General features: G+C 46.2%; 1 protein-coding gene across 1 annotated transcript; it reads left to right on the top strand.

The window, feature by feature from the left end:
• Positions 1–1371: 1371 nt before the first annotated feature.
• LOC123185235 (uncharacterized) lies at positions 1372–5129 on the top strand. The gene is made up of 4 exons (XM_044597188.1): positions 1372–1385; positions 1850–1937; positions 3727–4041; positions 4428–5129. Exons 3-4 carry the CDS (start codon positions 3730–3732, stop codon positions 4953–4955), a joined length of 840 nt encoding a protein of 279 aa, XP_044453123.1. The 5' UTR covers positions 1372–1385; positions 1850–1937; positions 3727–3729; the 3' UTR covers positions 4956–5129.
• The last annotated feature ends 20088 nt before the right edge of the window (positions 5130–25217 follow it).

Genomic DNA, 25217 nt, shown 5'->3' on the forward strand with positions numbered 1-25217 from the left:
TGGCTAGTGTGTTTCTCCTCTTGGCCCATATCTTTTGCCGGGGGTGCCCAGAACCCCTTCCGGTGACCCGATAAGTACACGGTGTGTCCCGAAACACTTCCGGTGTCCGAATACCAACGTCCTATATATCAATCTTTACCTTTCGACCATTTAGAGACTCCTCGTCATGTCCATGATGTCATCCAGGACTCCGAACAACATTCGGTCACCAAATCACATAACTCATATAATAACAAATAGTCATCGAACATTATGCGTGCGGACCCTACGGGTTCGAGAACTATGTAGACATGACTGAGACACCTATCCGGTCAATAACCAATAGCGGAACCTATTTCTCATATTTGTTCCTGCATATTCTACGAAGATCTTTATCGGTCGAACCGTTATGACAACATATGTTATTCCCTTTGTCATCGGTATGTTACTTGCCCGAGATTCGATCGTCGGTATCTTCATACGTAGTTCAATCTCGTTACCGGGAAGTCTATTTACTCGTTCTATAATACATCATCCTGGAACTAACGCATTAGCCATATTGCTTGCAAGGCTTATTATGATGTGCATTAGTGAGAGGGCCCAGAGATACCTCTGCGATACTCGGAGTGAAAAATCCTAATCTCGATCTATGCAAACCCAAAAACACCTCCGATGATACCTGTAGAGCATCTTTATAATCACCGAGTTATGTTGTGACATTTGATAGCACACAAGGTATTCCTTCGGTATCCGGTAGTTGCATAATCTCATAGTCGAAGGAATATGTATTTGACATGAAGAAAGTAATAGCAATAAAACTGAATGATTAATATGCTAAGATAACGGATGGGTCTTGTCCATCACATCATTCTCCTAATGATGTGATCCCGTTCATCTAATGACAACACATGTCTATGGTTAGGAACTTAACCATCTTTCATTAACATGCTAGTCTAGTAGAGGCTTACTAGGGACACTGTGTTTTGTCTATGTATCCACACATGTGTCAAGTTTCCGGTTAATACAATTCTTGCATGAATAATAAACATTGTTGCGGGATATCCACGGCAACCTAGGATGCGTTTGGATGCTGGGCTATCCCTCCATGGGACAGGGATAGCAGTTTTTTAAGTGGATAGCAGTCGTTTGTTTCACGGGCGAGTTGGGATAGGGATGGCTAGATGCTTCGAATATTCGTCCAAAACTCGGCTCCGCGGGTCCGCGAAAATCTCGCGGATGTGGGCATCCCGCGCGCGCGGGGGGCGCGAAGGGAGCCCGTGAAACGTTTTTCAGCGCCGTCTCGTTTCATTCGCCTCCCACAAAAGGGCAACCTTATCTCTTTTCCCCTTTCCATTTCACTTCTCTCCTGTCCAGTGGCGGCGGCAGATCGAAGCCCGACGACGGCGGTGAGTGCGTAGCGGCGCCAGCAGATCGAAGCCCGACGACGGCGGTGAGTGCGCAGCGTCGTGGCTCTCTCCTTCTTTTCCTCCGCTCCTCATCTGCCATCAGAGGTCATGGTGGCGGCGGCCAGCCAGGTGAGTGCCGCGCGCGGCCGCCGGAGGCCTGAGGATAGCGGCGCCGTCCCTGCTTCTCTCCGGCCGGCGCGCCTGCTGTGCGCCCCGTGCGCGGGTGCTGCGCCGGCCCTGCATCTGTCCGGCAAGTGCGCATGCTGTGCGCCGCGTGAGAGCAGATGTTGTGCGCGGTACGCCGGCCTGCTAGCTGCTTGGCCCTGCTTGCTGCGTGGATCTTGCTAGCTCTGCAGCCAAACTTGCTTTGTGTACTGCGGCGGCCAGATGTACTGATGTGTGCTTTCTCCATTGATTTTCTATCCAACATGCTAATCTTTTTTTGTTGTTTCTTTGTGCTGCAGTAGCTCAGGTCAAAGGCAGGTCAAAGGCGACAGGGAAGTCAGGGACTACTACATCTTCCTATCGTTGATTTTCTCTCCAAAATCTAAGGTAACTTGTTAACTGCTCCTCCTATGTACTGCTTGACAGAGGATGTACATGTTGACTTGTTCCTGCTGAAGTTATATCATTTGTACTATTATATTGTAGATGGACAAAAAGACAAAGATGTTAATTTGTGCGGCAGTGGCACAATGGTTTATCAATATGATAGCTTTGGTTGTTCAATCTAGAAAAAGAAAAAGGAGAGAAGCAATTACATATGCCCCAATCGATGAGAGAGATAGGATGAGAAGAGAGTACTTTGATAACAAAGTATGGAAAAATGATACAACTAGTGTGAACATGCTCAGGCTTCGGAGGGCACCATTCTTTCGGTTTTGTCAACTCTTTAGAGATCGCAATTTGCTAAAAGACACAGTCCATATGTCTATTGAGCAACAAGTAGCAATGTTTTTGCACACCATTGGTCATAATGTCAGGAATAGGGTAATTGGAGGGAATTTCGGTAGATCCGGGGAAGTTGTTAGCCGGTATTTCCATAGAGTACTCCATGCAATTGGTGAGCTTCGAGATGACCTTATTAGGAAGCCTTCATTGGAGACTCAAACCAAAGTAGAAGGAAACTACCGGTGGGATCCATACTTTAAGGTATGAGATTGAGTGACAACTACATTTTGTCATTGTAGAAACAAATCTGTTTAGATCCTAATTTTTTTGGGTGTTATTTCCATCAAATAGGATTGTATTGGAGCTATTGATGGCACACATGTACGTGCCTCTGTTACTCCTGATATGGAGCCTGCCTTTCGTGGTAGAAAGAAACATACTACTCAAAATGTGATGGCGGCTGTTGATTTTGATCTTCGATTCACATATGTGTTGGCTGGTTGGGAAGGGACAGCACATGATGCTACAGTTTTACGTGATGCTTTAATACGTGAAAACGGTCTACGTGTCCCACAAGGTAATAGATTAACTGTGTAGATACATGTTGTCAATGAGATTTTGGTATATATGTAAGTAACCCAAATGTTTGTCATACTTAGGAAAATTTTATCTAGTTGATGCTGGATATGGAGTCAAACCAGGGTTCTTGCCACCTTTTCGTGGTGTGAGGTACCATTTGAATGAGTGGGGAAACAATCCTGTGCAAAATGAGAAGGAGCTGTTCAACCTTAGGCATTCTTCTCTTCGCACAACCGTAGAACGTGCATTTGGGTCATTGAAGAGAAGATTCAAAATTCTTGATGATGCCACTCCATTCTTTCTTTATCCTACTCAAGTAGATATTGTTGTGGCTTGCTGCATCATTCAAAATTGGGTTCTAAATGATGGGATTGATGAATATATCATACCTGAGGATGAATGGGTGCCAAATATCACTCATGCTTCAACATCAACTGGACAAGCAGAAGAACATGCATACATGGTTAACTTTAGGCAAGGCCTTGCTGATCAAATGTGGGAAGACCGACAAAACTATATGCAACATCAAAACGTGTAGTAGCTACCATGTCATTTAGTTTGCTGCGACAATCTATTGTACTTTCTTGTTGGAACTATTGTTTTTGCTGGAATTACTTTGTAATGTCATTTTATCCGTTGTAATATTTGCTGAATTGGTTATTCGTCTCCAAATACTTGTGGAATTGGTTCTTTATCTCCAAATGCTTGCTGAATTGGTTTATTATCTCTAAATACTTCTTGAATTGGTTTTTTATCTTCAAATACTTGTTGAATTGGTTCTCTATCTCCAAAGGCTTGCTGAATTGGTTCATTATCTCTAAATACTTGCTGAAATTTATTCATTGTGTCTAAATATTTGTTGCAATTTCAGGATATGGCTGCTAGGCAAATTTCATGGACACCTACCATGTCATCATACATGCTAGCGAACCTATGTGCTGTGGTGACCGGTGGCCATAGAACCGGTACCGCCTTCAAGAATGTACATTGGAATGCTTGTGCCATGGCTATGAATGAACATTTTAACCGCACTGACTTAATTGGAACCCACATCACAAATCATACAAGGACATGGAAGAGGAAGTATAAACAGATAGTGCACCTCAAATCATTGAGTGGTGCACTTTGGGATGAAGAGAACTTTATGATTGTTCTTGATCATGAGCATTACACAAACCACATTAAGGTATCTATTTCACCGCCCTTTTAGTACTTGATGAATTTGGTTATATATATATATATATGCAAATCCTTGCTGAAATGAGCTATTTCTTTGCTGGAATGACTCCATTCACTGCTGGAATAAGTAATTTTATATCAAAATCCTTGCTGATGAGCTTTTTCATGCATTATCACTTGCTTGCACTTCTTTATACTCCATTTCCTTGATGGGATAAGTACTTTTATATCCAAATCCTTACTGAAATGAGCTTTTTCATGCATTATATCTTGCTGGAATTTATTCTTTCATGCATTATAGCTTGCTGGAATTTATTCTTTCATGCATTATAACTTGCTATAATTTATTTGTATTCCCATTCCTTGCTAAAATGATTACCTTTGTTTATAAAGGACCACAAAGAAGATGAACCCTTCCTTAACAAGCCTATTAAACATTATGAAGAGATGCTGGTTATCGTTGGAGCTAGCATGGCTACAGGGCAATATGCAAAAGGCTCAAGTGACCCTTTAGGTACAGATGTGATTGATCTTGAAGAACCGAAAGCCAACAAAGCTGCTGCCCCTCATGAAGAGGTTTCCCAATCACCCACTTGTGGCGAGTCAGCTGCTCCCAAGTTGAAGAAAGCCAAAACCAATCCTTCTGCAGAAGACAGGATGCATGCAACCATAATGGCTTCAAGTGAAAGGCTTGCTGTTGCCATAGAGAAACTTATTAGCAGCGCCAACCCCGCCATTGATGGTCTTTGGGATGAGATGAAAGAACTCCCTGGTTTTGATTTGGATTCCCTTGCACATTACTATGCCTATTTGGTTGACAATCCTCGTGTTGCAACAGCATTCAAGGTCTTGGGAGATGTCCAGAGAAAGGTTTGGGTCTCTAGGTATGTGAAGAGTACCTTCCCTGAAGCCGACGCATGATGAGTTTATATGGGTAGTTTGACTTGTACTTTTGATGACAACCAAAACAATGGAGCTAATGGCTTGTATGGACTTGTTCTTTTGATTACAACCAAAACATTGAACTATGCATGGGTTGTATAACTATATATTTGATCAAGTATTCTATGGAATGTCGAGCTATATATTCTATTACTTGTTGAAATGCTTTTTTCATGCATTATTACTTGCTGAAATTTGTTCTTTCATGCATTATAATTTGCTGAAATTTGTTCTTTCATGCATTCTAACTTGTTGAAATTTATTTTTTCGTTCATTATAACTTGCTGGAGTTTGTTTTGGTATGGTGCTCAAGATTCTAAAAATGTTCTTATACTTGCTGTTGTACATATCATATTTGATTGCCTCATATTGAAAAATGGCTAACCTCACCCACCAACCAAACAGAAAAATGGCTATCCCCAACCAAAATTAACCTTCAAACCAAACAAAACATGGGCTAATCTCATCCATCAACCAAACAGAAAATATGGTTATCCTTATCCTGCTGGATAGGGATGCCCATAGCCACCCCAGCATCTCCTTCTATCCAAACGCATCCCTATGGGACCAGGAGGACCCTTGCTGGTTCGGCAGGGGGACGTCGCGTTGCACAAAGAGTAGACCAACGCGCGGGAGCACGCCAGAGAGCTCACAAGCAGCTTACCCAGATTCAGGCTGCCCTGAGGAGTAAAACCCTACTCCTGCTTTGGTGGATTGATGGTGGAATGTGGATAATGCAACCCAGTACACTTGCCCGGTAGGGGTCACCGTATGGCAGCAGTGACTATGCGCATATGGGGTGCGGGTTCCTCAACTTTCCAACCCCTCGTACGGGTGCCATGGGCCTCCTTTTATAGATTAAGGGGTCACTAAAATGGCAAAGTAGTCATTATCGACTAATATGATAGCAAATAATGCTATCATACCTAACTCTGTAGGCTAATAGAGTGCATTTAATGCATCGCTTAGTGTTAAATCACTGGTTGCCCGGCAAGGCTTGTCGGGCTATCTCCCCAGCTCTTTGCTTGTTCTATTGACACGTCGTAGGACGGTTGTCATGTGTATGTTCCTTCTATAGGAAACGGCCTCCATGTGGCAAATGGCTGCCACTTAATCACCTTGCGGCTTGACACCGCACTAATTGATGACATGGGTCACGCTTGAGTGGTTGGTGTGGTGGTTTTGCCTCTGCGAGCCCCGGCAGGCCATGTCGGGGCGCCTTGGTTGCTTGCTTCTGGCGGCGGCCTTGCCCCTTGCCGGGCTCGCCTGCCCGGCAAGGGAGGCCCTTCTCTTGCTGATATACTACTCCTGTGGCTTGGTCTTGATCCCTATGCGCTGCATATTGGTTCCTAAAATCTCTTGGTCCTTAAATATCTGACTCAAGATGATGCTTCAATTCTATTCAAGAGCCTGTGCATAGTCTGGGCAATGTGCCCAGGGTCTGTTGCACCGACAAAAGCCCCCAGGCCTGTACCGAACGAGCTGCTGAGCGTCGTTGGGTTAGGGCCTAACAAGTGCATAGCCAGGGTTCCTGAAGGGGTTGTCCCCTTGAGATTTGCATTGCTGCTTCATTAGCCTTGATTTCGGGCCAGTTTTGGTGTTCCCCTCGCGTGGCGTAAAGCCAATAATGGTGGGGCCGCTCTAGTAATGGCCCGTGAACGACTTTAATGCACGGGGTAGAAACTGCCAATTTACTCTTCCTATTGCGTGCTCTTAACCTTGGCCACATATGCTGCATGCATCACGCGGAGTAAGTAATGGAGGCGCGTGGTGTGGGAGGGCATCTTGGAGAGGGTCCACTAGCCTTGAATTGGTGGAGGAGGACGGTGGCCGCCCGTTGTTGGAGCAGCTGCCCTCCTCCGCAAGACCTATAAAAGGGAGGGGCAGAGGAGGCCGGAGTCATCCACCTTCGCATTCCTCCTCTGCTTCCTTTGTTTCCTGCTTCTGCCGGTGATGCCGAAAAGAAGAGCCCAGGGCCAGCCCCCAGGCCCCTACATCAGATTTCCCTTGGATCTGAGAGGAAGATTCGGGCGGCGCGATGCCAACGCCGGGAGTGGCAACCCTGGGTGCTTGCCACCGGGTCGCTTGTGGCCTTGGCTTCATTGGGAGGGGACGCGAAGGACACCATGCTGTGGCTCGAAGTGGGCATTGCGCATGGAAGTCGATCCCTCCCCATTCTTCTTCCTCTCAGAGCATCGGGAAGGAGAGGCTCGTCACCAATAGGGGTGAATCTGGCTCCTCCAGGACACGATCCTCTCATCGTACAGGAAGGCTTCCGGCTTTCCCACACGTCTTCGGGACGTGCGATGGCTTCTAACATCAGGGCTCCCGGGGATGACCATGCTCTCTATGGGAGGATTTAGAGAGCATGGAGCCCAGCATGGTGGTTGTGCCAAGATCTTCGGGTGGTAGTGACGCGGACGGCAACGACAACCCACGACGCGTCAAATACGGGGACGTCCGTTCCGAAGAGTCGTGTTTGCCGGTGACTCCGTGCCTCCCATCTGGTCCTCCGGCAGCGTCACCATCCATGTTTGCCCTCCGGTTTCTTCCTGCCTACTGGGAGCGGTGCCGTCCTGATCCTAGGGAGGCGCCGAATCCCAACTCTGCCCGCCACCGGCCCCTTCGACTTCTTCCTATAGGAGATGGATGGGGGCAAAGGCGTAACATGGCACTTATCTTCTTTCAATCTTAAACTTGTACTCAATCGCCAAATTTTAATTCAAATAATGTAATGTCTTGAGCCCATCTTTGTGTTCTGTAATGCTTGTACTTGTATCAACATACGAATGAAAAAGATAAACTATGCCAGGAACCCGTGCATCTGTATGTCCATGTAGAGGTGGAATGCCTCTTTAATGTAAATAAACGAGTTTTCCCCGGCAGGATATCCTGCCGGCACCCTCTTTGTCTGTCGGAGAGCTAGGTCCGCCGGGGAACAGACAGAGGGGCCAGCCCCCCGCCAGCTCCCTTTTTACCGGAGGCTACTGCGACCATCCTGAAAGAAGCAATGTTCAAGTCATGGATGGTAGCTCCTTGGTTTCAAAAGAGGGGCGAAGTTTTCTCATGCAAAGTTATAGCCTTACAGAACACTAATGGACAAGAGATAAAACTTATCTATTTAGCTTGATGAGGATCACTGTGCCGTGCAATCTTCTCTCCCTTTGTCGAAGCCAAGTTTACGATAGGAACCTGAAACTTCATATAGATGGGAATGAATGCATGATGAAATCCTATCTATATGCATATGCAAATGCTCATGAGATGCTTATGCAGTGATCTTGGTGTGCTCATGCATGCATGCAATCTTAGTTAGGGCCTCACTCTACAGTGCTTCTTTATTTTCTCTTGTACGGGGTCATCTCCTCGGCTTTGTACAAGGGGTTACATGCAGCTGAGGCAAGGCCTGTAGAAAAGGGCGGCTGCCGGGCAGTGCCCTTCAGCCTCGCGCCTTACGGGTAGTACTTGCGGAGATGCTCAATATTCCATGAGTTTTAAAACTGAGTGCCATCTCCGGTCTCCAGATGGACTGCGCTGGGTCTGGTGACTCGTACCACCCGGTAAGGGCCTTCCCACTTTGGTGACAGCTTTTTTGTACCCTTGGTGGACTGAACGCGCCTAAGGATAAGGTCACCTTCCTCAAAACACCGGGCATGAACCATGCGATTGTGATAGTGACTCAGGGCTTGCTGGTAGCGTGCAGCATGCGTAGCAGCCTGGAGACGGTTCTCCTCGTGTAGCACAACATCGTCATGTCAGTTATGATCTTGCACTACTTCACCGTAGGCAAGCACTCGAAGAGACCCATAAATGAATCTCATGGGGATAACTGCTTCTACCCTGTAGACCAGGGAGAAGGGAGTCTGCCTGGTAGCTCGATTAGGTGTTGTTCTGAGGGATGAGAGAACTACTGGCAGATCCTTGATCCACCGCCTGCCGTGCTTCTGCAGCGTATCAAAATTTCTTGTCTTGAGTCCACGCAACACTTCAGCGTTCACCCTCTCAATTTGCCCATTGCTCCAGGGGTGTGCCACAGAGGCGAACGAGATCTTGCATCTGAGGGTACGAACATATTGCATGAAGGCGTGGCTTGTGAATTGGGTGTCGTTGTCGGTGATGTTCATTGCTAGAGCTCCAAAACTACACAACAATTCTTTCAAGAACTTGATAGCTGACTACGATTCCTCATGCAATAGTTATAACATAGGGTGACACAGAACTAGCCCCAGTTCATCAATGTAATGTAGGCATGTATTCCGAATATAGTCATACGTGCTTATGGAAATGAACTTGCATGACATATTTTTTCTTACCCTCCCGTGGCAGCGGGGTCCTATTGGAAACTAAGGGATATTAAGGCCTCCTTTTAATAGAGTACTGGACCAAAGCATTAACACTTAGTGAATACATGAACTCTTCAAACTACGGTCATCACTGGTAAGTATCCCGATTATTGTCACTTCGGGGTTAAAGGATCATAACACATAATAGGTGACTATAGACTTGCAAGATAGGATCAAGAACTCACATATATTCATGAAAACAAAATAGGTTCAGATCTGAAATCATGGCACTCGGGCCCTTCACTACAAAAAAAGACACATCCGTGACATTTTTGGCCGAACGAAAAAAAATTTATGTCATACTTATGACACTTCTATGACGATAATTGTGACAAAACCAGGTATCATCATACATGTGGGCGGGTCCTACTTCTATGAAAAAAATCATGACAAAAAATGGGCTTTTTGTCTTGGGCGGGCCGGAGAGCAGCTGCATGACATTCTTTGGGCCATCCATGATGGAAAAAACCGTGGTAGAAGCGAGGGCACGGAAAATATCGGGGAGTCCCCGGTTATGGTGGGTGGTCGGGGGCCGAGCAATGCGCGTTTCTCTTGTATGTACGCGCGTGTGTGTGAGGCGTTGGGCTTTAACTGAACCCGAGCGAGGCGTTGGGCTCTACCTAAACCCGAGCGATTGCACTGCAGACTACGCGTTACTGAACCCGAGCGATCGATCGATGGCTATTAACTAAACCCGATCGAGCGATTCCTTCGCTACTGCTGCTAAATGAAGCCGATCGATGCTGCCTCTGGATGAACAGTGAGCGTTGCGCGGGGGGGGGGGGGTTGGATGAACAGTTCCCGGTGGGGGTGGATGAACAGGACCCCGTGGTGTTGCCTCTGGATGAACAGTACCCCGATCGATAGAGCCGGTTGGGGCTGGATGAACAGGACCCCGTGGAGGGAAGGATGAACAGGACCACCCCATGGAGCGCAGGACGAATAGTAGATGGTGGAGGGCGGGATGAATAGTAGCCCGTGGAGGGGTGGTTGAACAGGAGCCCGTGGAGAGGGCTGGTTGAACAGTAGCCGGTGAAGTAGCGCGCGGTGGAGGCTAGATGAACAGGAGCCCGTGGATGAACAGTCGCAGGTGGAAGCTGGAGGAGGTCGACGGTGGATGAGCAGTAGCCCGTGGAGGCTGGAGGGGTTCGACGGTGGAGATGAACAATATCCCTTGGAGTCCTGTTTTGCGGTACGCCACACCCCTCCCGATGAACAGGACCCCCATTTCGACCGTAGCGCTCCAACACAAGTCCGTTTCCTCTGTTTTGTGGTACGCCACACCTTTCCCGATCAACAGGACCCCTGTTTCGACCATACAAGGTCCGTTTCCTCCATTTTGCGGTACGCCAAACCCCTCCCGATGAACAGGATCCCGTTTTGAACATGGCCGATCGAACACAAGGCTGTTTCCTCCGTTCTACGCTACGCCATGCCTCGTTTCCATCGGCTGTTCCGTCCAAGCCCTCCCGATGAACACGACGGCGCATTCCGTTTCGACCCAGCCGGTTGGCTCCCCATGAAGACGACGACGACGACGCTGTTTCTCCGTTCTGACATAGTCATGTACACGAGCCCTGGCCGTACGTACACGCGAGTAGGCGTTCGAGACCCCGCCCATATGTACGTACGTGGCCATATTTACTTTCTTGCACCCTGGTCGCTGTACGTACATGTACATGCTACGTGCGCGCCTCTACTATGACATGTGCGCGCCTCTACATCGACCAGTATGTATGTACACATACGCGACCAGAATGACAATGCTACATACGCTTCGACCAGGTGGGTCCTGATCTTCAGGCACTTCCTTGCGTGCGAAGATGTAGCTAGTGGGTCCCAGCAGTCAGGGGGCGAATCGTTTTTTTGCTCGGACGCACTTCCTTGCGTGCGAAGATGTAGCTGGTGGGTCCCAGCAGTCAGGGGGAAATGTTTTTTTCACGAAATACGGTGGCCCGTCCGATGGGTCCCCGTTGTCAGGTGGAGGAATAATTATTTTGTGCGTAATAAGGAGGCACTTCCTTGCTGTGGCCATGGACCCAGCTGTCAGCATCTCCATGTACAGTCCACGTCTGATGGAAGCCGTTCCTCGACCACGTTGACCACGCCGCGCCGAGAGCACCAAGGAGGTGGACGACGGCGAGGCCTAGGAAGGGGACGAAGCAGAGCCAAGGAAGACGCGGCAGTGGATGCCCACACTTAGAGGAGTACGAGGGTTCACTGGTTCGCTGTGGTGTGAGGCTGCCGTCACCGCAGAATAACAGGGGGTGTGGGTGAGTAGAGGGATGGCCTGGCCAGCGGTGGGAATAGTAGGGGGCGGTGAGGCCTCCGCGACAGAACAGCCGGCCACAGAAGGCAGGAGCATGCGGCACGACCGGCGCTGCTTTGGGCGGCTGGAGCAACAAGACTAGAGTTTGAAGAAGCACTACAACCATTGGATGGACATCGTACGGTCACTGGAGCTAGAATCGTTCATATTGACTAAGTTGACAAAGCACTCCATCCCCATCAACTTAGTAGGCCCAGAAGTCAGCCTCCCAACAAGGTGGGTCCCAACCAGCTGGGGGAGTATTCATTTTTTTGTGCGTAATAAGGAGGCACTTCCGGTGGGTCCGAGCTGACAGCAGGGGGAACGTTTTTTCATGCAATACGGTGGCCCGTCCAATGGGTCCAAGCAGTCAGGGGGCAAACGTTTTTTTTCACGAAATATGGTGGCCCGTCCGGTGGGTCCCTGATGTCAGGTGGAGGAATCATTATTTCCCGTGTAATAAGGAGGCACTTCCTTGCTGCCGTCGTGGACCCAGTTGTTAGCCTCTCCACGTACAGTCCACGTCTGATGGAAGTTGTTCCTTGACCAGGTTGATCACGCCAGGCTGAGAGCACCAGGGCGGTGGATGACGGCGAGGCCTAGGAAGGGGACGACACGGAGCCGGGGAAGACGCGGCAGTGGAAGCCCGCGCGGAGAGGAGTACGAGGGTTAACTGGTTCGGCTGCGGTGGGAGGCTGTTGTCCCCGCAGAATAACAGGGGTGTGGGTGAGTAGAGGGATGGCCTGGCCAGCGGTGGGAGTAGTATGGGGCGGTGAGGCCTCCGCGGCATCACAGCCGGCCATGGGAGGCAGGAGCATGTGGCACGACGGGCACTACTTTGGGCGGCTGGAGCAAGAAGACCAGAGGTTGAAGAAGCACTAGGGCCGTTAGATGGACATCATACAGTCACTGCAGCTAGAATCGTTCATATTGACTAAGTTGACAAAGCCCTTGGTACGCGTCAACTTAGTAGGCCCACAGGTCAGCTTCCGAAATGGTGCGCCCGGATGTCAGGGGGAGGAATCATTTTTTGGGCGGGTGATGCTAGAATATCCGAGATTGAAGAAGAAGCACAGCATCCGTTGGATGGACATCCAACGGCCACTGCTGCTAGAACCGTGTGTTGACTATAATAAGTTCACAAAGCCTTGCATACGCGTCAACTTCTTTTTTTAGGGGACGCGTTGACTTAGTAGGACCGTAAGTGTGTGGGAGAGAACTTATAGCCCATTTGCGGTTTGTAAGAATGTAAAGCCCATTTTTGAATTCTAATGGAATTTACTACAGTCCATTTACAGTTTGTTAAAAGTACAACCCATTTTCTAGCTAGGACAATGATTAATAATTTCAACCAACCATTCAAGACAGAACTCAATAAAATTTCCCACATTTTAATGGGATCCGAAATATTTTTATCCCGAAGTTTCTAGTCAGATTAAATATAAATTTGTAATATGTAAAATTCTAACGAAACATTGCATGCGCAATAATTAAAAATTAAGATATTCAAAATCCATAAATAATATTTTATAAACGAATTCCATGCTTGGTGCATTTTTTATTGTTACTGCCCAGTTTTTATAATTACACATTTATTATTTTTTAAAGCCCATTTTCCTGTTAAGCCTAATGCATCCCTCAAAGGAAATATTTGCAGCCCAGCGAGGCGGAGAATAACAAGTTGACCTTGCCTGGGTATTCCTCAAAAAAACGTATATCTTGGCTAGCCATTTTCATCTTGAAAAAAATTAATATCTTGGAAAAAAATTAATATCTGGGCTAGATATCTGTCCTGTGCTAGACGGACCACAGCCCGCCCAGTTAATACCATGCTCTCCTCTATACAACAACGAAAACATCGCCAAGAAAAACTCTGAAGTTCTCACGCCTCAGAAACACAAATACTTCTCGAGCTGCTTGGTCCCAGTTGTCGGCCGCACCTTGTGCAATTCTCTCGTTCATTGACTACATAGGTTGACAATGGTGTGGGACTGTGATGTCAGGAAACCAGGAGGAAGCAAAAAAATATAGTTGTACATAATAAGGAGGCACTTGCATACGTACGGCTATGGCCCTAGTGGGTCTGTACTGTCAACCAGTCAAAATAAAGTCATCTCCTGAATCCTCATGTTCATTGACCATGTAAACAATGCTCGGTGCCACGGCGAGTGCAACAACTCGAAGGACGACAGAGAGGGACTCGCGGGCCCTACGGATGGTCTGATACAGTGCTCGCTGCTCATTCAGGAAGCCGAGATCATCGGACACCTATGAGCACCTTTGAGAGACTGAGACGGCATGAAACGGTAAGGCCGCGCTTGGGAGCTCTGGTTTATTTCACAACTGTATTAAGATACAAGTGTAATTTACTTGTCATCGGAAACAACACGTAAAATACAGGCGTAATGAAACCGAGGGCTCGAGGTCTATAAGTAAAACCGGCGGGTTACGCGTGTAATTTGAGAGACTGGTGTATATTTTACTAGTCGAAATCAACCAACCAAGCGCTTCGCCCAAGACCATTTGCTTTTATTTACAAGCGTCAGTTTTACAAGCGGTTTTGGTTGGAAAACGACGATCCAATCACGGCCTAAGATGATGAGTTGGTCGGAAGATCATATGGTTTAACGTCTAACCTACCTGACATGTTGTATAGGCTATGAATGAAACATAAGACGATGAACTTCTTAAGCACAGAAACAACAGAAGAGGATGATCTTACTAACAAGAAAATCACTGGCATTAGATCGACATGCAAAACAATACGAAGCATTATTCTCAGGAGGCACAGTGAACAGCTCATGATGCTCCTGCCACAACATACCAAGCTCAACTTTGCAATCAAACACAAGGCCTGGCATTACATAGACAATATTCAGAACAAACTCTTAAAATATCGTACATAAGTCAACATTCATGTGACTATGCATCTCAGAAGAGTAAATATTTACTTCTAAATTGAAGACAGGAATAGGAAAAAACGATCGACGTTGCTCACAGCAAAGGGCATCCCACTCAAAAATATCAAATGTATGTCTTCTGGCTAACATCAATCAGCAAAAATTGACAAGGTTTTCCAATTCCAATATATTAAACTAATGTCAACTTTGATAAGCTTTTCTCATTCAAAATATGTAATGCCTATGATTGTGGAATGGGCAGGGTTTGTCATCAGTTTGTCATCTGATAGTCCGGTGGCTCAAGGTGACGACGAATGATTAGAGAACCATTCGATGTATTGTGCATGATGAAGTATAATTATGTAGGACATGAACCATCTGAACATTTTGTGTAGTTCCACTAAAATCAAGATGAGCATCCCTGTGGATTTCGTATTTATATGCTGCCAGAAAACAAAGACACATCAACACACACACAAATATTGGCCCAGTGTCAACCCACCAATCGGTGGACTAACAAACTGAAAGTACGGTAAACAGATTACCATACCCAGATGCCCCATCATTGTTGCTTAGAGTGACATTGACAGACTTGGAGTCCTGTCCTGGCTTCTTGGTACTTGTTTGGGCACTTGTTTTCCCAGTGTTCCTCCGAGCCACAAGTAAAGAAACCATCTCTACAAACGAGTCATGTCACCAGTGTCTACTAATACTCTGTAAAGCTTCTCGATCATTCCTTGTGTAATGTAGCGCAAACAGTGACTACTTCTTTCTGTAAAGTGGTAAGACCAACTAGACCCACTAATGTAGCAGTTTGCCTTAGACACATTGGCTCCTTTTGTGCAGTTCAACTAAAATCAAAGTCAGAATAAAACCAAGCTTTAATTTTGATATTCCTGTAAGCAACAAAAGGTATAAGGGAAACAATTACTGAGAAATAACAGTTGATGACTTGTACTCCCAGAAGGAAAACATCTACTGATCTACCTTATCTTAATGGGAAACAAAGCAGGAGAGTAGCAATTCTCAATCAGTGTCATTCATTCATATTAACTGAGACATTATCTTAACAATGCCTTGTTTCAACATGTATAAAGAACAACAAAGCGGAAAAGTATCATTCCTAAAACAATGCGACTGATTCGTTCTAACAGAGACATTATCTTAACAATACCTTGGTTAAACATGTAGAAAGAACTACAAAGAAGGGTAGTACCATTTGTAAAACACTGTAATTTATATATAATAACAGAGACATTATATGAACAATACATTTCTTAAAAATGTACTCTGGCTGATCCCTAACAGAAATGGTACTCCCGCCGATCCCTAACAAGTGTTGCAGTTTTGAACTAAGATTCAGTAGTTAATTCCGAGGAAAGTAGGTACTGACCCTTCAAGACCGAGATTTGAAACAACGCCTGAGGTGGATCTAAAAGAGACATCAACACATATATGGAAATCCGGTCTCATTTTGTTCAGTTCCACCAAAATTAAGCGAAGCAAAATGTCGCAATAGCAACAAGTTGAATAGATATCCCTGTTTTAACAGAGGCAAAAAAGGAATCAATTACTGACCAATAAATTAGGATGAAACATGCGGCCACAAAAATGGTAATCACGCCAATCCCTAACAAGTGTTGCAGTTTTGAAATAAGATTTAGTAGTTAATTCTGAGAGTGGCATTGCTTAATTTTACCAGCGGCATTAGATTAACAAAAAGCATAAACAGTTCCAGTGGAGAGTGGGCGCAACAACAACATGTGCTCCAATCTACTTATGAAGGGGTGAAGCAGAGTTCGTTGTAACAAAGCAAGAAGCATAATGTCTGGGTTGGTCCCATTTTTGTTCACTACTTAATGGGAAAAGATAGCAATACAATAGCTTCGATTCAACATTTATTTAAAAAAGTATCAATACAAGTAGCACAACATCTCAAAACAAACTGCACGATCATGTGGATGAAGGCAAGTACCAACCTGTCATGTCGCATAAAAGATCACGTACGAATCTGCCAACACGAATAGGAAATCCAATCTCGTTTTGTGCAGTTACTCTAAAATCAAGTAAAGTCGCCGGTGAGACATTTACGTTTGCTATAGCAACAAGTTGAATAGATATCCCTGATTTAACAGAGGCAAAAAAGGAAACAATTACTGCAAATAAAGGAGGATGAAACATGCAGCCACAAAAAGAAGCATCTACCTTATCTTGAAGGAAAACAAAGTATAGGACAGTAGCATTTCTAAAACGGTTGCATTGATTCATATTAACATAGAAATTCTCTTGCATACTAAGGCATAGCCTAGTGGCGTGAAGGGGCTGATGCCTTCCCACCCACCCAGGTTCAAGGCATGGTACTTGAAATTTGGGTTTGTTGCACCAATTATACTGTGGGGGGGGGGGGTTCCCTTACAGTCTTTCTGTCAAAAAAGCATTGAAATTCTCTTAAAACATGCGACAACGGTCCCGTTCACCCCCAACTGGGCACCACTACTGATCATCGGGAAAGGAAACATAGTAACGTTGAGAGTCTTCGTCGAACTCCCACTTGAGCTCGTACGCATCTCCTGGAGAGGAATCATCAGGCCCTGCATCTGGTGTAATAGTAATATGTGAGCCACAGGGACTCAGCAATCTCGCACCCTCGCGATCAAGACTATTTAAGCTTATAGGTAAGGCAAGGTAAATATAGATGGAGCTGCAGCAAGTGACTAGCATATATGGTGGCTAACTTATTCGCAGAAGAGAGCGAGAAGAGGAGGCAAAGCGGGAGCGAGAAACTAGAGAACATCCTGCGCAAACATTACTCCAACACCGTGTCCACTTCCCGGACTCCGCCGAGAAGAGGCCATCACGGTAACACACTCAGTTGATTCATTTTAATTAAGTTAAGGTTCAAGTTATCTACAACCGGACATTAACAAATTCCCATGTGCCCATAACCGCGGGCACGGCTTTCAAAAGTTCAAATCCCTATAGGGGAGTCCCAACTTAGCCCATGGCAAGCTCTCACGGTCAACGAAGGAATAGACCTCCTCCCAAGACGTTCCGATCAGACTCGGTATCTCGGTAATTCAAGACACTTCGACAGGTTAAAACAAGACCACCAACACCGCCCGAATGTGCCGACAAATCCCGATAGGAGCTGCATATATCTCTTTCTCAGGGCACACTCAGATTGTCCTAGGTACGGGTAGGCCAGCCCAGAGTTGCCCCTGGTGGCCACCGGTAGCTGACAGGTGGACCAACACTCAGAGGAGCACTGGCCCGGGGGGGTTAAAATAATGATGACCCTTGAGTCTGCAGAACCCAAGGGAAAGAAAAGGCTAGGTGGCAAATGGTAAAACCAAGGTTGGGCATTGCTGGAAAAGCTTTAATCAAGGCGAACTATCAAGGGGTTCCCATTATAACCCAACCGCGCAAGGAACGCAAAAATCCAGGAACATAACACCGATATGACGGAAAACTAGGGCGGCAAGAGTGGAACAAAACACTAGGCGAGAGGCCGAGCCTTCCACCCTTTACCAAGTGTATAGATGCATTAAGATAACATAGCAATATAATGATATCCCAACAAGTAAATAAAAGATGTTCCAACAAGGAACGGCCTCCAATCTTCACCTGCAACTAGCAATGCTATAAGAGGGGCTAAGCAAAGCGGTAACATAGCCAATCAACGGTTTGCTAGGACAAGGTGGGTTAGAGGTTTGACATGTGTAACGCCCTCGATGCGGCTATATCTCCCACGTGTCGAAGCACGACTTAGAGACATAACCGCATTGAAAGCAATGTCGCAAGTGAGGTAATCTTCACACAACCCATGTAATACATATGGGAAAGAGATACATAGTTGGCTTACAATCGCCACTTCACACAATTACATGAATAAAGCATTACATCATCCAGATACAATCAAGGTCCGACTACGGAACCAAAATAAAAGAAGAACCCCAAATGCGACAAAGGTCCCCGATCGACCCCAACTGGGCTCCACTACTGATCAACTAGAACGAAACAACACAAAGGGCAAGATCTTCATCGAGCTCCTCCTTGAGCTTGGTTGCGTCATCTGCACGGTAACATAGGCACCTGCAAACTGGTTTTGGAAGTATCTGTGAGCCACGGGGACTCAGCAATCTCGCACCCGCGAGATCAAGACTATTTAAGCTTATAGGAAGGATGGAGTAATGAGGTGGAGCTGCAGCAAGCGACTAGCATATATGGTGGCTAACATACGCAAATGAGAGCGAGAAGAGAAGGCAAAGCACGGTCGATAAAAGTATGATCAAGAAGTGATCCTATAGCAACCTACGTCAAGCATAACTCCAACACCGTGTTCACTTCCCGGACTCCGCCGGAAAGAGACCATCACGGTTACACACACGGTTGATGTATTTTAATTAAGGTCAACTTCGGGTTTTCTACAACCGGACGTTAACAAATTCCCATCTGCCCATAACCGCGGGCACGGCTTTCGAAAGTTAATACCCTGCAGGGGTGTCCCAACTTAGCCCATGACAAGCTCTCACGGTCAACGAAGGAATAGACCTCCACCCGAGACATTCCGATCAGACTCGGTATCCCGGTACAACAAGACATTTCGACAGGGTAAAACTAAACCAGCAACACCGCCCGAATGTGCCGACAAATCCCGATAGGAGCTGCACATATCTCTTTCTCAGGGCACACTCAGATGAGACTAGCTACGAGTAAAACCAACCCTCAAGTTTCCCCGAGGTGGCCCCGCAGGCAGCTCAGTTCGGACCAACACTCAGAGGAGCACTGGCCCGGGGGGGGGTTAGAATAAAGATGACCCTTGAGTCTGCAGAACCCAAGGGAAGGTGGTAGGTTGTTAGTGCAAATGGTAAAACCAATGTTGGGCATTGCTGGAGGAGCTTTACTTAAGGCGAACTGTCAAGGGGTTCCCATTATAGCCCAACCGTGTAAGGAACGCAAAATCCGGGAACATAACACCGATATGACGGAAACTAGGGCGGCAAGAGTGGAACAAAACACCAGGCATAAGGCCGAGCCTTCCACCCTTTACCAAGTATATAGATGCATTAATTAAGTAAGATATATTGTGATATCCCAACAAGTAAACATGTTCCAACAAGGAACAACATCTCCATGTTCCAACAAGGAACAAACTTCAATCTTCACCTGCAACTAACAACGCTATAAGAGGGGCTGAGCAAAGCGGTAACATAGCCAATCAACGGTTTGCTAGGACATGGTGGGTTAGAGGTTTGACATGGCAATTTGGGAGGCTGACAAGCAAATGGTAGGCATCGTAGCATTGGCATAGCAAAAGAGCGAGCAAACTAGCATAGCAAAGATAGTAGTGATTTCGAGGGTATGATCATCTTGCCTGAAATCCCGCAAGGAAGAAGAACGAGTCCATGAAGAAGACAAACGGACGTAGACGAACGAATCCTCACAACTCCGGAACGAAACCGAAGCTAACGAGAGAAGCAACCCGGAAAGAAACAAACAACATAGTAAACACACAAGCATAAACAAGTCATGATGCACAAACAAGTATGATGCATGTCCGGTTTAATGAGGCATGGCATGGCAAAGTGCAACAAACAATACTACAAGTTAAATGGAGCTCAATATGCAACGAGGTTGCATATTGACGAAACACCACATCAATTATTTAGTTTAATCTCGTTATGAACACAACAATGTTAAATGTTGTTAAACATGTCAAGGGGTGTAACAAAAGTAAACTAAATAGTTAGGCAAGTTTAAATGAGGCCGGATATAACAAACAAGAAATCCGGAAAATCCCCATATGCAAATTATGAATTTGCTACTGTTCTGCCCTAAAACATATTTTAAAGTTGTTAAACAGGAAAATAAAATGGACCATGTTAATCTAGGCATTTTTCCACCCCATTTACATATAAAGAACATTTAAAACCGAGCTACGGTTATTTAGTTATGAATTAAATCATTTTAGCATGGCATTTATGCAAATTAATGTAAACAACATTTTAAACATTTTAAACATGGATGCAAAAGGCAAAATATGAAACTAGATGAAATTCTAAGCATTTTACATATATAATCTGTTTTAATCCGATGCATGGTTAATTAAATATTGATGCATGAACATTAAGGGGGTTTTCTGCAAAACTGGCAGTCTCTAGAAAAATAACTAAATTCGCAGAACTGGAAAAAAAAGGTACACGGGCCGAATCTGGCTGGCCCGAATGTGCACAGGAGAGGGATCTGGAGGGGGCTGCTCACCCTGGGCCTTGGCCCGGTTCGGTGGAGGCAGCAAGCCGGCAGGGCAAGCGGGCCGGCTGGATCTGTGAAGGGAGGCTGGCTAGGCGCGGAGGCGCACTGGGCCACGCGATCTGGCACGGGAGGCCGGCTGGGGGGGCGCAACCGGGCCTTGGAGCCCACCTGGCGGTCGCTTGCGGGCGAGGCGCAGTCAACGCGGGCGTCGACCTGCTGCTGCTCGATCTGAACGAACAAGAGGGAGCTCGCGCAGGGGAAGCAGAGCTCGACTGCTCTCGGTGCAGTTCGTGAAGACGACAGCGGCGCGGGACGACGAGGGGCTCGAGTCGACGGAGCAAGTAGCAGGCACGGCGGCGCTGAGGACTCCGGCGCGGTCAACGGCGAGGATGGGAGACCGGGCGAAGAGGTGGAGCGGGCAATGGCAGGAGGGACTTGGCGGGGCGACGGACAGTGCGCAGGGGCTTGGGACTCCGGCAGCTTGGCGCGGGGCTGGAGCGGCATGGGAACGGCGAGGCGGAGGGCGCCGGGAACGGGGCAGATTTGGCGAGGGGAGGCGGATCAGAGGCAAACCGGCGGCGTCCGGATCCTCTTGGCAGCCTTGCCGTTCGTCCATGGAGGTCCCCTGTCCAAAGGAAACGAGCAGAGGGATGAGCAGAGGGAGAGGAAAACAGAGAGGGAAAAGAAGGGGAAGGGAAACGGGGGAAAAGAGACGGCGGCGAGGGGCTCTGGCCTGGTGCAGTGCCACGCGGGAAGGAGGGCGCCGGATCCACCGGACCGGGTCGAGGCAAGGGGCGCCATGGATGTGGTCGGAGGCTACAAGGTGGAGGCCGAGAGGAATTTTTGGATTGGGGCTCGGGCATCTGGAACGAGGAGGAGGGAGAGCGCTGGTTGGGTGGAGAAGGATCGGGAGGGGATCCCGAGAGGGTTTGGTCGGGTGGCGGCGGAGGGAACGGGAGGATGGGACAAGGCGCCTAGGATCTAGGGTTGGATATATATATAGGTAGGGGATGGTAGGGACTAATCCGGTCCGTCCGATTATAATCGGGCGGTCGTAAATAAATAGGTTAGATAGCCCGAATAATAAAACGAAGATATTTTGTAGATGTTTGGGGATGATCCGGACACAGCGGTAACGACTGTCCGAGTCGGGTCCGGGACAGCTTTCGGGCGCTCGCGTGAGGGGTTCGATGCACTGTGCAGAGAGGGTTTCGGACCGCGCGATCGCATCGGGCAACTCCGGAAGCGAAGAGGGGAAGGAGGATGGACTAGGTGGGCTGTGCAGACGGTCTCGAGCTGAGAGAAGAGAAGAGAGGGAGGCCCGGCGACTGTTTCCGGAGACCGAAAACGTCCGACGTTAGACCGGCTACTATTGCCGCTATATTTATCCGTTGGGACGTCAAACGGACTCCGAATGCGATGAAACTTGGCAGGCGGTCTACTGACAACAAAACGACACCGCATGCCAACTTTCAACCCATTCCGAGAACATTTTCCGGCCACTAACAAAATAATATTTCGGACATGTCGCGGGCGCGTGCAAGTGTGGTTGGGCTCAAAACGGACAACGGAAGGAACGAGGAGACCGGGACGGATGCAAGTTTTGAAAACATGGTGATGCAATGCACATGATGACATGATGAAATGCAACACGCGAGCCAATGACAAGACAACAACAACGAATAACTGAACGACACCTGGCACATCGGTCTCGGGGCGTTACAACACTCCACCACTACGAGAGGATCTCGTCCCGAGATCTAGAATGGCACCGGAGGGACAACGGAAGAGAAAGAGAAGAGGTAAAACTAAGTTGCTTCTTCGACCAATGAGTGAAACCAAAGAACCTTGAGAGGTTGAAAAGTTGAAAGAAAGAACACAACGGAGAAGAACGAGATTGCAAACAATCCGTTAGAAAAAAAGGAACAAGGAACATTACGAGAACTGAAGGTTGCAAAGACATGGATCAAGAGTTTAATGGACAAGAAAGAAATTGAAATCACTCTGGTTGAAACGAGATAAACAAGGAACAAGGAAGATCAAAATCGGACAGCACTCTGGTTGAAAAGAGACACATGACTTGATAAGATGAAAAGAACTTGAAAAGAGGATGCACCACTCCGGTTAAATGGATAAGCATGAAAAGAACATGATCCTCCCAATTCGAGATGATGAGTGAAAAGAGCAACATCACAATGCCTCCGGAAGAAAGAATAGAAGATAAATCATTGGAATAACCGAATGGAGAAGAAAATGCCAACTTCTGCCACAAATGAGTTTGGAAAGCATCCTTGCAAAGAAGAATTGAACGGAGTTGTTGGAAAATCAACAACGAAAAGCACAAGCTTGTAGTGGGCTTATGGAAAACATCTCAAAATTATGAGGTGACAACCGGCCACTAACGGAAACAATTGCTTGCTTGAGATCAACGAAGAGATGAAAACTTCTTCCACCAAGATGATAAAGAGATAACTTGGATCATTGGCAAGCACCACAAATAGCAACATTCCCAATGGAAGGCTTTTAGGTGAAATATGACACAAGATAACTCCAACAACGAGGTTGATGGATTTAAAAATAACTCATTCTTAACAACATGTGAATCATGGAACATGAACTCAAATTATCAAGAATGACATAATACCACCTCCAAAATATGGTAGAAAGAATTGCACTCCGGATTACCATATGAAGAAAGCTTGAGCTCCCTAGAAATGAATCTTGATGAAAACTTTGAGAAGGAATTAAATCCTTGATGAACCATCATGTAGAACCTCCATGAAGAACTCCGGTAAACAAAAGGAATGAAAAGAAAGAGAAATTGAAAACACAAGGTGAATCCTTGCAATGATTTAGATGGATCTCCGTGATAATTAGAGCTTGGAACTCCGGGAAAAAGAGAAGATGAAACAAATGAAACCGAGAATTTTAAGGGCCTCCGGAATAAAGAATTAATCACTTGGATGAACAAGAATAAGAATTATGTTATGCTTATCCTTCACCAATTAAATTGACGACAATCAACGGATTTGGCATACTACTTATTCTCGTAGAAAGGATTAAAAGAGATATACTAAACTTGAGAAGGTCTTCAACGAACCACCGGTAGGATTGGAACAACAAATGAATTGATATGATGAACAAGGAAGAGAGATCTTGAAAGAACCACCGTAAGAATTGAAAATGATCGAAGTAGGGGTGCATCACCGGTAAGAATTAGCAAATGAACGAAGGTGCTTGAGACAAACTAGATACATGAGAACAAAGAGATCAAGAACTGATTAGAGGATATTCGATAGATGCACCGGCAAGATAGGAGAATGATAACTGACGGCTGAGAATGAATAAACCTGAATTGATGGACTCCGGATGACAAACTGAGAAGACTCTTGAATATCTCCTGATGGGTGAAAAAGATTCTCACAATCGAAAACAATTATGAGAGGATGGCAACAAGCTAGCACCATGAATCTTGAAGAGAATAGAGCAAGATTAAAGAGAAACTCTTCTTCGGTCTTCAAATGATGAGAATGACAACGAGAAACACCACCAAGAATTATTGAGGCACACCGGAAGAATCAAAAGCGAAGAGGTTGAGCCAACTATGAAAAGAATTTGAAAGATCTCGGAGAAAAGCATTTGACTAATGATAACTCATTCTTACGTCAAACTTGGAGAAGAATTTAGGATAGCTCTGGGAAAATAGAAGAGTCAGGTAAGATCCTGGGAAAAGACCTATGGGTTAGGGCCCACTCAAAAGAACACCGTTGAAAAGATTGATTGAAATAGATATTGCACCGGTAGAATTAAATGACTTGAATGAGATAATAATCTCCAAATAGCTTGAACGGATTGAGAATGGAAACACGAATCTTCTGAGATATCTTGAGCACTCCGAATAAGAATAGAGAGAGATGAACAATTATGAGAGGCACCGGCATGGGATAGCATTTGAACAAGGATAAGGATATGATCAACACCGAAAGCTTGAGGTAAATCCACCGGAGAAGAAAAGAACGAGGAATGATGAACTTGAAGCTCCATTAGAATCTTCATGAGAATCACCGGATAAGAACATTGACGGAAAAGAATGGAGAAACTTCCCATCAATAAAATGGATACTTGAAGAAGAAATCTTAGTCCTTGAAGAAAAACAAAAGGGAGGGAGGGTGGGAAAAACAAAGGCAACTTGGAGACGGATGAAACAAACACCGTTGAGAAGAAGTGATAAATGATCTTGCAAATGTTGACGTGAACGGATCCACTTGAGGAGAGACACACCGGTTAAAAAAAGGATTGACAAGACAGACTCGATGATCAAGAAGGATTAGTATTCACATAGGAATATGAGAACACCATTTGGAAAAGGTATGGAATCAACATTTGACTTCGAAGCAACTCGAATACCACAACTCAAAACAAAACAAAGGATTGGCTT

This window comes from Triticum aestivum, chromosome 2A, assembly GCF_018294505.1.
Source record: "Triticum aestivum cultivar Chinese Spring chromosome 2A, IWGSC CS RefSeq v2.1, whole genome shotgun sequence".
Taxonomy (NCBI): Eukaryota; Viridiplantae; Streptophyta; class Magnoliopsida; order Poales; family Poaceae; genus Triticum; species Triticum aestivum.